General features: G+C 35.8%; 1 protein-coding gene across 1 annotated transcript in view; it reads left to right on the forward strand.

Annotated features, from left to right (window-relative positions):
• Positions 1 to 15,493, forward strand: part of patj (PATJ crumbs cell polarity complex component) — a 117,948-nt gene that overhangs the window by 36,108 nt on the left and 66,347 nt on the right. The window contains 10 exon segments of the mRNA XM_051907584.1: positions 1,277 to 1,486; positions 1,873 to 1,980; positions 4,130 to 4,429; positions 4,823 to 4,895; positions 4,978 to 5,074; positions 7,147 to 7,224; positions 7,331 to 7,402; positions 7,934 to 8,111; positions 8,634 to 8,744; positions 9,637 to 9,696. Coding sequence (XP_051763544.1) covers positions 1,277 to 1,486; positions 1,873 to 1,980; positions 4,130 to 4,429; positions 4,823 to 4,895; positions 4,978 to 5,074; positions 7,147 to 7,224; positions 7,331 to 7,402; positions 7,934 to 8,111; positions 8,634 to 8,744; positions 9,637 to 9,696 — 1,287 coding nt within the window.

Raw genomic sequence — 15,493 nt, forward strand, 5'->3', positions numbered from 1 at the left:
CTGCAAGGACTTGGTGTTCGGCCGGTCTTTTGACATGGTTGGTCGTAAATGTTCATGGGCAGATAGATGAGATTACTAATGACTGCGCTCCCGCTTCAGTTTTTACTCTCAAATAACTACTTGTTAATCACTTTTATATTGTCATACGCCACATAAAAGCCACCCATATGGGTCATGAAATATATTGTTGGAGACATCAAATCGGTTGAATTGCAGTTTTATGGTAGAGCTCCCCTGAGATGTGATTGATACTGTGGCACTTGGGTTATTGGAGTGGGAAGTTGGCCTCATTTGGCCTTTCAGTAAGTTTGTCACGTTCTTTCGGAAGTAGGTTTTAATGCGTGGGTCTCCGAGTCATTTCTGTTATGAAGTACGTTTTGATGTCACTATATATATATATATATATATTAGTGTGTATGTGTATGTATATGTATACAGTGCTTAACAAATTTATTAGACCACCACCCAGTGTAAGGTTTGTGCCACAGCTGCCCTAAACTAACAGTATTGGTGATTACCAAAATCATTTTTTTATGATTCTGTAATGGTTAATCCACACTAGCATGTGTAAACTCTTTAGTCACAGTAGTGTTTCTAATGCTAAAATAGAATTATTGTTGTGATTTAATGAATTAAAAGATAGATCGCACAAACGTTTCATCAAAAGCAAGTCTTTGGGAACAACTAGAAACTATTTGGAAATCATTAACAGCAAAGACTGTGGAAAAGTACTTAAAATGTACAATGCCAGCAAGAATGCAAGCTGTCATCAAGGCCAAAGGAGGCCATACAAAACAATAATGAAATATATACATTTTTTAGTTATGTGTGAATAAAGACTATTTAGTTGTTTCAGTTTGTTATTTGCCTAATAAATGACTGTGAAGAGACTGTGGAAAAGTACATAAAAACAATGCCAGCAAAAATGCAAGCTGTTATCAAGGCCATTTATATATTATATATATATATATATATATATATAATATATATAAAATTCAAATTAGGTGCTGCATAACAAGAATGACCACAGGAATGAAAGCTGCTTGTTTGCAATTTTTGATTCTCTGCTTACATCGGTTTAGTTTTAATTAAATGTTTGTGTTAAGATTTAAACAAATAAATTAAACTTTAAAAAGGCAGTCATCATGATGTGCCTTTTGACATGACTGTGACGTATAGGTTAAATCACGGTCACCATTGCTCCACTTCGCTCATGTTTTTCCCCCCTGTGTTTTTCTGTTTGTGTGTTTGCTATGGTCTGCATTGCCCTCTGCAGGACCCTCTGGATGTTGCACGCTCTGTGATCGTCATCCGCTCTGTGGTGCCTGGAGGGGTAGCGGACAATCACGGCGGGCTCCTCCCGGGTGACCAGCTGGTTTTCGTCAATGACACCCATCTAGACACATGCTCTCTGGCCCAGGCCGTAGAGGTTCTCAAATCTGCTCCGCCAGGGATAGTCTACCTTGGAATTAGGAAACCGCTGGTGGTATGTAATTATGGCCCCATACTATTAACATTCAGTGTTTACTTGGTTAAATATTTAAGATTGGTGGGTATTTTAAGTTTTACTTTGACTTGAGGATCATTACAGTGTCTGTTTCCATCACAATATGACTTTATTTTTTAATTTAAACTTTATCTCACAATTTTCCCCTTAATTTTTTTCCTGATGCAGCCTGCCATGTAAATCAGATGTTTACAATGAATGTGAATTGGATTACATTAACATAAGCATAATAAATGCTTGTTTGGCTTGTAGTTAAATAGTTAGCTCCTACCATTGACAAAAGACTACATGTCATATGTCCGTTTAGTCACTAAGTTTATTTTTTATTGATATTTTGCATTTCTTTGTTTCTATGAACTACACAGACAGAGGACAGAGGTAGTGGGCAGCAATCCTCTTGGCCTGTAGAGGGCGCCGATGAGCAACCAGTGGCAAAACAGGCCTTCAGCCACACTCTCCCATCTATGCCAGAGGTATTCAGAATATGCCTTAATTTCACTCGTTTTGCAAGCCATTAATAATTTTATTCAGCAAGGATTCATTAAATTGATCTAAACTGTCAATGAAGACATTAATAATGTTACAAAAGATTTCTATTTCAAATAAATGCTGTTCTTTTGAACTTTCTAATCATTAATACTTCAAATCATCAAAAACTGATGGGCAACTTTGAACTGAGTATAGTAAAACTATAATAAATGTTTTGACTACAGATTACATTTTTTAATACCATAGATATAAATGTGATCATTTTAGCTTGAGTTGGTCACCAGAAGGTTGTAGGTTCAAATCCTACAAAAAATGGGGTTAAAAGGATAGTTAAAAAAAAAAAAAGAAGTTTAAGACACCTGCACTAAACATCTGTGAACAGACTTATGTCCATCAATATGTAGGAAGGAAACCCAACTACAGTTGTGATTAACAGAGTATGAACTGAAGCGAGAAGGAAAAAGAGTGCGAGGAAAAAGAGGAACAAATGAGCGAGTCTCCTGAGAGGGATCTTTTTAGAGGTGATGCATGACCCCCTCTATGGGCCTTTGAAATGTACCGTATTATCCTTGAATTTTAGCAAAGATGTAATTGAGGCGGCCGAGTCAAGTGCTGTCGTAAATCTACTCAAAACGAGACTAATTGCACCATTAAGATTTTAGACTCTGCACATTTTTCATGGCAAATTGGTTCTGCTCTCTGCAAGAGTTGGGGGGGGGAAGGGGGATGAGTAAGAAAGGCGCTGAGTCGGCTTGTTGGAGCGACGCGGGGGAAAAGTGCGCTTTCAGCTCTTATGATCCGTAAGTGTGTGGAAGAGGGAGAGGAGGACAAGCTCCGGCACCCTGTTGCAGGGATAGAAAGAGCTGCTTTGTATGCAGCAGACAGACAGGAGGTGAGATGTCTCTACCTTACACGCCCCCTCCAACATCAGACGTTTCTGTTAGCGGATGATTTAGGGGGAGGAATGTTAAAAGGGGTATAAAGTAGCATAGGTTTTCACTATCAAGAGTTTCGGTATGGGGGGAATCGACTCAGAAACTGAAACAAAGTCGGACAAGTTTTCGGCCTTGTTTTGACTAAAGATGATGTTTTTAAGAAATGTAGATATAAATATGAACATTTTTGCTTGTATTTGGTTGGTATGGCCTTGTGGTTCAAGATTTTGATTGGTCTCCAGAGGGTTGTAAGCTCAAGTCCCACAAAAATCGGTTTATAAACTATTAGCAGTGTGTTGTTAAAGGGATTTTTCAATCAAAAAATTACCCTCTCAGAAAGCGTTACAAAGTCAGGCTATTTTGGACTGAGTATAGTAAAACTGTGTTTCATAAATGTTTTGACTTAAGATTAAATGTTTTTTAGCAACATTGATGTAAATATGAACATTTTAGCTTGATGGGTTGGTCACCAGAAGGTTGTAGGTTCAAATCCCGCACAAATTGGGGATTAACCCTGTGGTCAAGATTGATGGTTGATGACCGAAAAATTTTAGGCTTTGAAATTTTTAATTTTTTTGCTTCATCAGAATGGGATGACACTTGGTGACTTTTGTCGCATTAGCTATGTGAGCACAAAAAAATCATGGACATGATTCGGATATGTTAAAGGGTCAAAAAAAGGATAGTCACACTTGGCTCCTTCGTGATCAAAAATGACGAACATAGGAAATGAATGGGAAATACGAAAAAATATGAAAACTCAGAGAATCTTTTGGTGGTACAAACTACATTTCAGCCACTGTGCAGAAAAAAAGTGCACAGCAATGAAGGGGTGACACTCTAAAATGTTCAGGTTTGACTGTACCAAAAGTAATGCAAAAACTGACACTTCAAATCAACATTTCAAAAAAAAAAAAAAAAAAAAAGTAGTCTTTGAGAATGTTTTAAGTGTATATCACACCCTCATAATTCACACCCTCATGTCGTCCCAAAACTGACTTTCTTCTGCGAAATACAAAAGTATATGTTTAGCAGAATGTTCACGCTGCTCTTTTCTGTCTAATAATGGTGGATTTATACTACCAAGCTCGAAAAATGCACCATAAAAGTGGTTCATATGACTCTCCCTACGTTTTCTTAGCTTTGTGTGAAAAACAGATGGAAATTTAAGTTGAAAAGTCATGTTCTTTGTGGGTAGGACTTTGGAAATGACTCTGACTTATCTGACGACCTGGACGAGGAGCCAGAGCTGATCCTTGACGCTGAGCCCCGGTATGCCTCTCCCCTCACCACTGTTGATCTCCTGCCCGGCCTGGAGCGAGAGATGGCTGTGGATGAAGATGATGAAGAGCAGGAGATGGACACTATGAAGGATCAAGGGAGCTCCAAGGTCAAGGGCGCTAGTCTGCCTTCATACCTCAGCGAGAAGACCCGTTCCTGGGAAAAACCAACATCCAGCCTCTACCAGTTCAACACTCAAGCTGATTCACAAGAACAGGTGATGCGTAATGAAACTCTGATGCCAAAGATGATTTTATAGGGTTAAAAAGACATACAAAGTGTCCAAACACTTTGTTTACATTTGTTTTCATAACTGTAACACTGTAAATATATATATAAAATAATAAAAATAATCATCTTTTTTAGCAGAACATCAATTAGTTTTAAATCGTCACAATGCAACAAATACACAGAATTTTCTTAGTGCAAATTATTTATTTTCTATAGATTTTTTTTAAATGACCTGGATTGCTTCTAGACTTTCATTAGATTCATCCATAGCTGTCATCAAGTTCACAACGTTAGATTTTTATTTTTTTATGTAAGATCTGACACCTTTCTAAAATAAACTGTATACATTATTGAAACTCTTGTGTTGTTGCTGCCACAGTTCGCTGAGGTGAACGATGATCTTTGCACAAGCTTTGAGAAGATTCAGCTGCAGCTCTCACAAATTCCCCTCAGTGAGTGTTTGTCTTTTAAAACAAGGTTTAATTCAAGTAAGTACAGTTTAGTACAGTTTGATATTTATACGTCTGTTCTCAGGTCAGTCTGCCTCATGGGTGGAGGCAGCGGACAGCGGGCCAGACTCTGACTCCAGAAACGAAGGCTCAGAACTTACCTTGACCGACACTGATACTGAGTGAGTTCTCCGTCTGTAATAACATGCACACCTAACTCTATCCATCACTCAACTAACTTCTGTTCACTCACGAAATTACCATGTTGCCATTGGTTTATTTTTGAGAGTACAGTTACAGATAGCAGGTAATATCATGTCAATGTCATTTATGAGTTCTTAAATAATTTTTTATAGGGCCTATGTTTCTTTAAGATTGATGTCTTATGAGGAATTTTAATTACCATGTTTTCTAATAGATCCATAACGCCACCTGCTGGCGAAATGTGGTGCTTAAATTAATTGAACAGTTATAAAACTCGATTTTTTTGTAAGATGTAAAAATAAAATACTCAAATTAAACAGTTTGTGGTGTTAATCAGAAGTTAAGAGATTTATACTTTTTGAGATGATACAAGTATTAGAAAATGATCATGCTTATCTTAATTATGAAAATGAGCTACCACTGCGCTATAACCCAGGTGTGCTAGAGAAATTGAAGAAAAGTGAGAAACGGATATAAAATGCCATTTTGAGCTACGTTATGAATGGTATCAAATTAGTGTGAAACGCAGCTGAGTCTTGGCCAGCAGTTAATGATGACTGTGTGTGTGTGTGTGTGTGTCCTTTTGGTTTGTACACATAACATTTTTTTTTTTTTTTTGAAAATTAATAGCAAATTAAGTATTGTATTTACTATGCACAGTATTGATGTTTAGACTGGAAATTTTGTTTTTTATAAATAAATTGTAAATTTAAAAGATAAATGTATGTATTCTAAATTGCCAAAATATATTACATAACATCATTAATTATTATAACATTATTTATAAATAATAATAATTTTATACTATAATTATTTTTGATGTTGTAGATCACCTATGCAATTATATAATATATTTCATATAATAAATAATAATTTGATTTTTCATTTTTGTACATTCCAGCTTTGTTTACAGTATGTAGCTCGGTTGACCTTAATAGAGACAGGAAGTGATGCGTTGGTTTAATTTTTTGTATAAGAGATTTTAAGTCAAATAAGTCTGTTGGATAACTTCTTTATTCATTATTAATCTAATTCAAATCATACTTTATGCTTTCCTGCCATTACACTGAAATTCATTTGTTAAAGGGTTAGTTCAACCAAAAATGAAAATTCTGTCATTTATTACTCAACCTTATGCCGTTCCACACCCGTAAGACCTTCATTCATCTTCGGAACACAAATTGAGATATTTTTATTGAAATCCGATGGCTCAGTGAGGCCTGCATTGACAGCAATGACATTTCCTCTCTCAAGATCCATTAATGTACTAATAACATATTTAAATCAGTTCATGTGAGTACAGTGGTTCAATATTAATATTATAAAGCGACGAGAATATTTTTGGTGCGCCAAAAAAAACAAAATAACGACTTATATAGTGATGGCCGATTTCAAAACACTGCTTCAGGAAGCTTCGGAGCGTTATGAATCAGCGTGTCGAATCATGATTCGGATCACATGTCAAACCGCCAAACTGCTAAAATCACATGACTTTGGCGCTCCGAACCGCTGATTCGACACGCTGATTCATAACGCTCCGAAGCTTCATGAAGCAGTGTTTTGAAATCGATCATCACTATATAAGTCATTTTGTTTTTTTGCCACTTTATAATATTAATATTGAACCACTGTACTCACATGAACTGATTTAAATATGTTTTAGTACATTAATGGATCTTGAGAGAGGAAATGTCATTGCTGGCTATGCAGGCCTCACTGAGCCATCGGATTTCATCAAAAATATCTTAATTTGCGTTCCGAAGATTAACGAAGGTCTTACGGGTGTCCGAACGGCATGAGGGTGAGTAATAAATGACATTATTTTCATTTTTGAGTGAACTAACCCTTTAAATTCATGTTGTTTAATCAGGTGAAACATTTCAGAAGAAGTGTCACTTGCTTTTGTGAACTCGAGACTTTACAGATCTTTACGAAATCACTGTTTTCTTCATTTTACATAAACCCGATGAGTGATTCAGTCTAATATGACTCTGTGACTGTTATACATCTATGAGGGATTTGCGCACTCACTTTCTCTCTTGCTCTGCAGATCTGCGCAGCTGACTTCCTCTCACAGCAGGAAGAGAAGAAACCAGGGCGCTGCCGGTCCAATCAGAGGAGGCCACAGGTAGCAAATAAATTTTTTGCATTACTGATCATTGATACTGAGAATTGATGGTAATTTAAGAATGTTGGTTATTATTATAACTGTACTGTATATGTATTGTCCGCAGTAATCTGCCAGAAAGAGAGGAGGGAGAAGGTGAGGAGACACCTGCGTTCAGTCACTGGGGTCCCCCACGCAGGTAATACACACTACAAACACTGAATTTGTGTGAGCATCGAGAGATTTCAACAGAAATGTGCAAGTAACAAAATGGTGAAAATGAAAAGTCTATAAAAAAGTATTGACATAAATAATTGACAATAATAAATGTACAAGTTAAAATGTATAAGTATATTTTAATACTATATAAAAAAAATATTTTATTCATCAAAACCTGAAAAAATGGTTCAGCACAACTGTTTTCAACATTCATAATAATTAGAAATGTTTGTTGAGCACCAAATCAGGATATTAGAATGATTTTTGAAGGATCACGTGACACTAAAGATGAGTAATGATGCTGAAAATTCAGCTTTGCATCACAAGAATAAATTACATCTTAAAATATATTCAAATACAAAAAAAAAAACAATTTTAAATTGCAATAATAATATTTCACAATATTACTGTTTTTACTGTATTATTGATTGAAGAAATGCAGCCTTATTGTGCTGAAGAAACTTCATTCAAAAACATTATTTTCCTTTTTCTTTTTCTTTTTTTTTCTCAGAGTGGAGGTGTGGCCAGAGACGCAGGAGTCTCTGGGTATCAGCATAGTGGGCGGACGCACCGTTATAAAGAGGCTGAAGAACGGAGAGGAACTGAAGGGCATTTTCATCAAACAGGTGCTGCCAGACAGCCCAGCTGGACGCACGGGTGCCCTTAAAACAGGAGACAAGATCTTACAGGTCTGAGAGCCACACACATACATGTTCAGACACATTTGCTCTTAATACAGCTGTTACTTACTAGTACACAACTACGCCCATTGATATTCTGGTCTTTTCTGCTATCTAACCATTTTAAAGGGGCCATATTCTTTGTAGCATTTTATTTATCCCTGAATCTGCTTATAAAGATTTCTTGCCCCCAAAATGGTTTTTCTATACTGTTTTTGCTACTGAACCTTTAAGACAGTATGTAAATGACCAGTTTTATTATTAACTTCTTTGCATATAAAAACTACTGGCTTAATTAATTATCATTCAGTTTTCAGCAACTTGACCCTCCCAAATGAACATATATTGATATGTAAATGTGGGTGGGCATATGTTAATGAGCACATGGTTCTGACATCTTGGACTAAATAACCAGTTTTTTGCTAAATAATCAAGAAAATCCTGTTTTCAAATGCATGTCCCCTTTAAATCATCTCTTATCTCCCTCCTCTCTCTGTCCTTTGTCTATTTGTCATCCTCTGTGATAAATAGGTTTCTGGAGTGGATTTGCAGAATGCCAGCCATGAGGAGGCAGTACAGGCTATCAAAGCAGCGCCCAGTCCCGTAGTCTTCATCGTGCAGAGCCTGTGCTCTACTCCACGGGTAAAACTGCCATTTAAAATGCCATCATCTTCTCCTGCCACTGTGCACCTCAGATATGACCCCCCTGTTCACGCCTGAGTGCTCTCATTTATGAAAATGGGGCCAATTCATTTCCAGTTCAACAATAATAATTCCACTCAGTCGTTACTGAAGTCACTGGTAAATGACGCTGCACTCTTGGGCCACTTCCTGCCGCAGCTCTGCTGCTAAAGGTCTAGCACTCTTTCGTTTGCTTGTTAGTACCCTGTATTTTTCCATAATGTGCCTCTATTTTGTAGTAAACATTGTTCTTGCATCCTTTAACTGTGTCATCCAAGTTTTGTAACGTATGTGTCCTTGACTTTGCATAAGGAGAAAAAAGCACAAAATGTGAAGGGGAACATGTGCATTACTAAAGACCTACTGGATTATTTTTGTATCACAATATTGTGGTCAGAGAGCAGAGTATGTGCCTCTAGCAGATTCCTTATTGAGGATCTGTGTGATTTGAGGGAAGAAGCTCTTCCTGAATCTGTCTGTGTTGACCCTAAGGCTTTTGCACAATTGAGCAGAGCTGTTGTTTCATACAGTACAACTTAATGAATTTATGACCTTAGCTCGAATGTCCTGCAGGTTGGGTACTTTAACCTTAGCAACCATACAAGCACAGGGTCTTGTAGTGCTGTTCTCATGCCATGTGCTAATCCCTCCTGATTGGATGCTTTCAACAGTAATAGCGACACTAACGGGATGTCAATGATTGATGTCTTCCTCTGTCTGAGATAATTGATTTCATTCTCTCTCAGTCCCAGTCTGGGAACGCACAAATCTCTTGAGCTGATGTGTCCGGGTTTGTTATCTGTGAGGTTGACTTTCTGTGTGTGTGTGTGTGTGTGTGTGTGTGTGTTCACAGCCTGCTTCGGTGACGGCCTCCAGCATTAGACAGCACAAGGCTAAGAGGAAAGCAGCCCAGGTGAGTTACAAGACTGCGCTCTGCACAAGCTCACCTCTGATTTGTGGCTCTTTCACCTTCAGCTCTGGGATATGGCAAATAAGGCTGTACATTTTTGTGCATGTAATTATTAAAAGATGATGAGATCAAAATTAACACAATTAATCTTGCAAGTCCTATTATTTTAATCAAATTTGAATTATTTGATATATATATTTTTATTTTATTTTTTATATATATATATATATATATATATATATATATATATATATATATATATATATATATATATATATATATAATTATTTTTAATGCATTTATGCATTATATGATCAAAAATGTTCAATCATACATTTAGTGCTAATATATTTTTTATTATTTATTATTATTTTTATTATTTTTTTTATTTATACATTTATTTGATCAAAAACAACTGTAATAATGTTAAATATTATTTACATTTATAATATCTGCTTTCTATTTCAAAATATTTTCAAATATAATTTATTCCTGTAATGGCAAAGCTGAATTTTCATTATCATCCATTATTAATAACTGAGCACCAACAATAATTAATAATAATTGAGCAGCAAATCAGCATATTAATGTGACACTGAAGACTGGAGCAATGATGCTGAAAAATCAGCTTTATCATCACAGGAATACATTACATTTTACTATATTTTTGATGAAATATATGCAGCCTTGGTGGCCAAAAGAGACTTGTAAAGATTCCAAACTTTTGACCAGTATATGTGTATATATATACATTTAATTTATTTGAATCTTGAATATTGAGAAATACTTAGCTAAAGTCAAATTAAAAGGCAAGGATGTTTTAGACAAGTGAATGCTGTTATTTTATTTTTTAATTTAAAATAATATATATATATATATATATATATATATATATATATATATATATATATATATATATATATATATATATATATATATAATGTAACTGCTCTATCTAATTATAAAATTATGTTTTTACTCCAATTTGTTGTTGAAATATAATCATTTTCACAGTGTCTTGACAGATTTATTTAAACATACATTAAATAATCAAGACATGACTAACAGGTTAAGTAAAATATAATTAATATATAGGCTAATATAATGCATATATTTATCAAAAGAATTCATTTCTCTAGCGAACTAACATGCTGTGGACGCTGAATGTCTTGCCTGAGGTAAACGTAATGCTACGTGACATTGTTTACAAGCTGTTTTATTGATGTCTTTCTGCCGTTGAAACACTGATTGAGCAATTACACACAGATGTGAAACATTTCAGTAAGTTGTACTGTATCTTTCAACATACCTTCAGGTGTTCATTCATGTGCATTCTGTAACTAGTATTAAATTGGAAGAGATGATCGTGTTCACTCACGCTCCTTGCTGCCACTTGAACTGAACGGCATTTATTGTTTGAATTTCTTGATAAAATGGACAGAATTTGAAAGATGACACTTTGTTTCTTATCAAAAGTAACAAAACACGGAGCTTATTGCGATTATTTGTGGTTAACAGTACCGAAAATTTGTGGGTTGAGTATGTGTACCGTTACCCCTAACCAGTGTTGGGTGTAACACGTTACTAAGTAATGCATTACTGTAATTAAATTACTTATCCACTGAAAAGGTAAAGTAAGGGATTACTGTTCATTTTTAGATAATTTAATTACAGTTACTTATAATGTACTTGTAGTGCTGTAGTGCAGTTGCGCATGAGTTTGCAACTTCGCACCAGCTGCGTAGTCGCTGTCTGAAGATGTCGGCAGAAGCGAGTGGCTGTTTTGCAGAATGAAAATTTTCCAATTACTTCACTTTTTTTGACACAGGTAGGCAAGAACATTATGGTAAAATGTAAGCTATATATGTTCTAGGGAGAAAAAACTGCGCGCGCTCTCTGAGAGACAGTCTTCAGTCAGTGCGCTCTCAACCAAAGCGCACACACATAGCCGCCTCTCGTGAGTGTCAGATTTTCACGGTTTATTACACATAAACTTTCAAATACACACACAGTTATGTCAAAATGCCCGCCTTGGCGTATATTCGCGTTGGTTATGTGAATGTGAACAGCATGTGTAACAGCATATTGTCTCCGTCCATTAGGTCTGCGTGACAGCAGCCTTTAAAACATGCTACTGTCTACTATTGGCTGCCTGTATTATAAATGATAATCAAACAACAAAAGAAAAGCTTTAATAAGGATTAATATTATGTTTAATTTATACAGTTATGACTATGCAGAGTTATTTTATATTTGATTATTCAATTTCTGTGATATTTTTACTTACTACTATTAGACCTACCTTAAAAATATATAGCATTGTTTTGTTTGTATTTTTAAATATTTTTTACCGTGGTATCGACTTTGGTATAGAGTATTGTGCACTTTTGGTGGTATCTGTACCGACTACTAGATTTTTGGTATCGTGACATCCCTATTTGTTACTAAAACAATTTTAAGTATGGTATGTTTTAATGAAGCTAAAATGTTTTAGAAAGCTATAAAAAGCTAAACTATTCCATGTTTGACTCGTATTTAAATTATTAAAAGAGTTTCCGTTCTATTGTCTATCCGGTCAAGGTTTATAGGGATTTTAAGAAGTAATTAGTAATGAGTTGAATTACTTATTGAGTAATTAAATTATTTTTCAGACAGAGTAATTAGAAAAGTATTTTAAATACAATATTGATGATGTAGTTAGTAATTAATTACTTTTTTTAAGTAACTTACCCAACACTGCACCTAACACATATTATTAGCTGTTTACCATAAAGTTCAAATTGGCAGCATTCACTGCAATATGATTTGAAATTAAATATATATATATATATATATATGTGTATGTATGTATGTGTATATACAGGTGCTGGTCATATAATTAGAATATCATCAAAAAGTTGATTTATTTCACTAATTCCATTCAAAAAGTGACACTTGTATATTATATTCATTCATTACACACAGACTGATATATTTCAAATGTTTATTTCTTTTAATTTTGATGATTATAACTGACAACTAAGGAAAATCCCAAATTCAGTATCTCAGAAAATTAGAATATTACTTAAGACCAACACAAAGAAAGGATTTTTAGAAATCTTGGCCAACTGAAAAGTATGAACATGAAAAGTATGAGCATGTACAGCACTTAATTGGGGCTCCTTTTGCCTGAATTACTGCAGCAATGCGGCGTGGCATGGAGTCGATCAGTCTGTGGCACTGCTCAGGTGTTATAAGAGCCCAAGTTGCTCTGATAGTGGCCTTCAGCTCTTCTGCATTGTTGGGTCTGGCATATCGCATCTTCCTCTTCACAATACCCCATAGATTTTCTATGGGGTTTAGGTCAGGCGAGTTTGCTGGCCAATTAAGAACAGGGATACCATTGTCCTTAAACCAGGTACTGGTAGCTTTGGCACTGTGTGCAGGTGCCAAGTCCTGTTGGAAAATGAAATCTGCATCTCCATAAAGTTAGTCAGCAGCAGGAAGTGCTCTAAAACTTCCTGGTATACGGCTGCGTTGACCTTGGACCTCAGAAAACACAGTGGACCAACACCAGCAGATGACATGGCACCCCAAACCATCACTGACTGTGGAAACTTTACACTGGACCTCAAGCAACGTGGATTGTGTGCCTCTCCTCTCTTCCTCCAGACTCTGAGACCCTGATTTCCAAAGGAAATGCAAAATTTACTTTCATCAGAGAACATAACTTTGGACCACTCAGCAGCTGTCCAGTCCTTTTTGTCTTTAGCCCAGGCGAGACGCTTCTGACGCTGTCTGTTGTTCAAGAGTGGCTTGACACAAGGAATGCAACAGCTGAAACCCATGTCTTGCATACGTCTGTGCGTAGTGGTTCTTGAAGCACTGACTCCAGCTGCAGTCCACTCTTTGTGAATCTCCCCCACATTTTTGAATGGGTTTTGTTTCACAATCCTCTCCAGGGTGCGGTTATCCCTGTTGCTTGTACACTTTTTTCTACCACATCTTTTCCTTCCCTTCGCCTCTATTAATGTGCTTGGACACAGAGCTCTGTGAACAGCCAGCCTCTTTTGCAATGACCTTTTGTGTCTTGCCCTCCTTGTGCAAGGTGTCAATGGTCGTCTTTTGGACAACTGTCGAATCAGCAGTCTTCCCCATTATTGTGTAGCCTACAGAACTAGACTGAGAGACCATTTAAAGGCCTTTGCAGGTGTTTTGAGTTAATTAGCTGATTAGAGTGTGGCACCAGGTGTCTTCAATATTGAACCTTTTCACAATATTCTAATTTTCTGAGATACTGAATTTGGGATTTTCCTTAGTTGTCAGTTATAATCATCAAAATTAAAAGAAATAAACATTTGAAATATATCAGTCTGTGTGTAATGAATGAATATAATATACAAGTTTCACTTTTTGAATGGAATTAGTGAAATAAATCAATTTTTTGATGATATTCTAATTATATGACCAGCACCTGTGTGTGTGTGTATGTATATATATATATATATATATATATATATATAATATATATATATATAATATAATATAATACTTATCTAAAGTCAAATTGAAAGGCAAGGACACAAATATACAATTGGGTCCAACATTTTAGACTAGTGAATGCATTTATTTTGATTTTTTTATTTAATATCTTTTTTCTTTTTCTTTTTTTTTTTTTCAGAATGATATCAGATTAAATATGTATATTTCCAGGTTTAATTAAGTTTTTGAATTCCTTTTATTGTGGTCTCAGGCTTCTGGACCATATTTTATATCTGAACACATGATATTAGCCGCCTGTGCTAGAGCTCAAATCGGCAGCGTTCACTGCAATGATTCTCACTGGAACTGCAGTGTTCTTAATGATCCATTATTATGTTCCCGCTGCCTGTAATGTTCACACTCTGAGTCTCTTTGCAAAGAAGCTGAATGCTGTATTTATTATGTGTCCTTTTCAAGATGTCTTTGTGTCCACTAGTGTAACTGTCTAAGGCTGGTTTCCATTCACATCAAAGCACAACCTATCGCAATCTGTTATAACCCTCGCCGCATCCCAGAATCAAGAGAAATAATAAAGGAAAAGAGGACAAATATGCGCAAGCAAACCCATGTTTCTGAGAAATGGTGTCTCTTCCCGGGAGACCTGCAGAAGAATCCCAATTTGAAATCTTCTCGATACCTCTAGAGTCGCTGTGTTTTGATTAAAACAGTTTTTTTTTTTTCTAGCAATTAATTTGAAATTACGGTAATTTGCCTAATTGCTCCTTCAACCATTAGTTTCATTCGGTTCCCGAGGCTACGTGATTATTCACCACAATCAGAATGTGGGGCCCTCTAATTACACCCTGCAAATTTAATTAACTTTTCAGCTCGTATCTGAAGAAAAACTCTCACTGCTTTCTATTTCTGATGTTATGTTCCAAAAGAAAATGTAAATTTAGATTTGAAAAAGGAACTGCAACAGACTAAATACAAGAATTAATGTTTCCCATATATTGTGTGCAAAATTGTTTGTTTGCCAACATAGCAAAATTAGCCTCGGCTGCTTATACCTGTATTCACAGCTCTTGCACACATTAGCGGTCTTTCTCCCTCTATATCGTTTTTCCATCGTTCATTAGCTATTAATCAGCAGTAAGTGTGGCTCTCAGGAGCAGTGAAACATTATGGCATCCTTCTGTAAGCACCGCTAATAGCTGATTAATGCTAATAGATCTGTTAGAGGTGACTTATGTGATCTACAATAGCTGCAGCTTTATTGAGAGATGGTTAGCCTTGATTAGACACTGTTGTCACTGGTTAAATGTGTTATTTTGCATGT

Source organism: Ctenopharyngodon idella, chromosome 10 (genome assembly GCF_019924925.1).
Source record: "Ctenopharyngodon idella isolate HZGC_01 chromosome 10, HZGC01, whole genome shotgun sequence".
Lineage (NCBI taxonomy): Eukaryota > Metazoa > Chordata > Actinopteri > Cypriniformes > Xenocyprididae > Ctenopharyngodon > Ctenopharyngodon idella.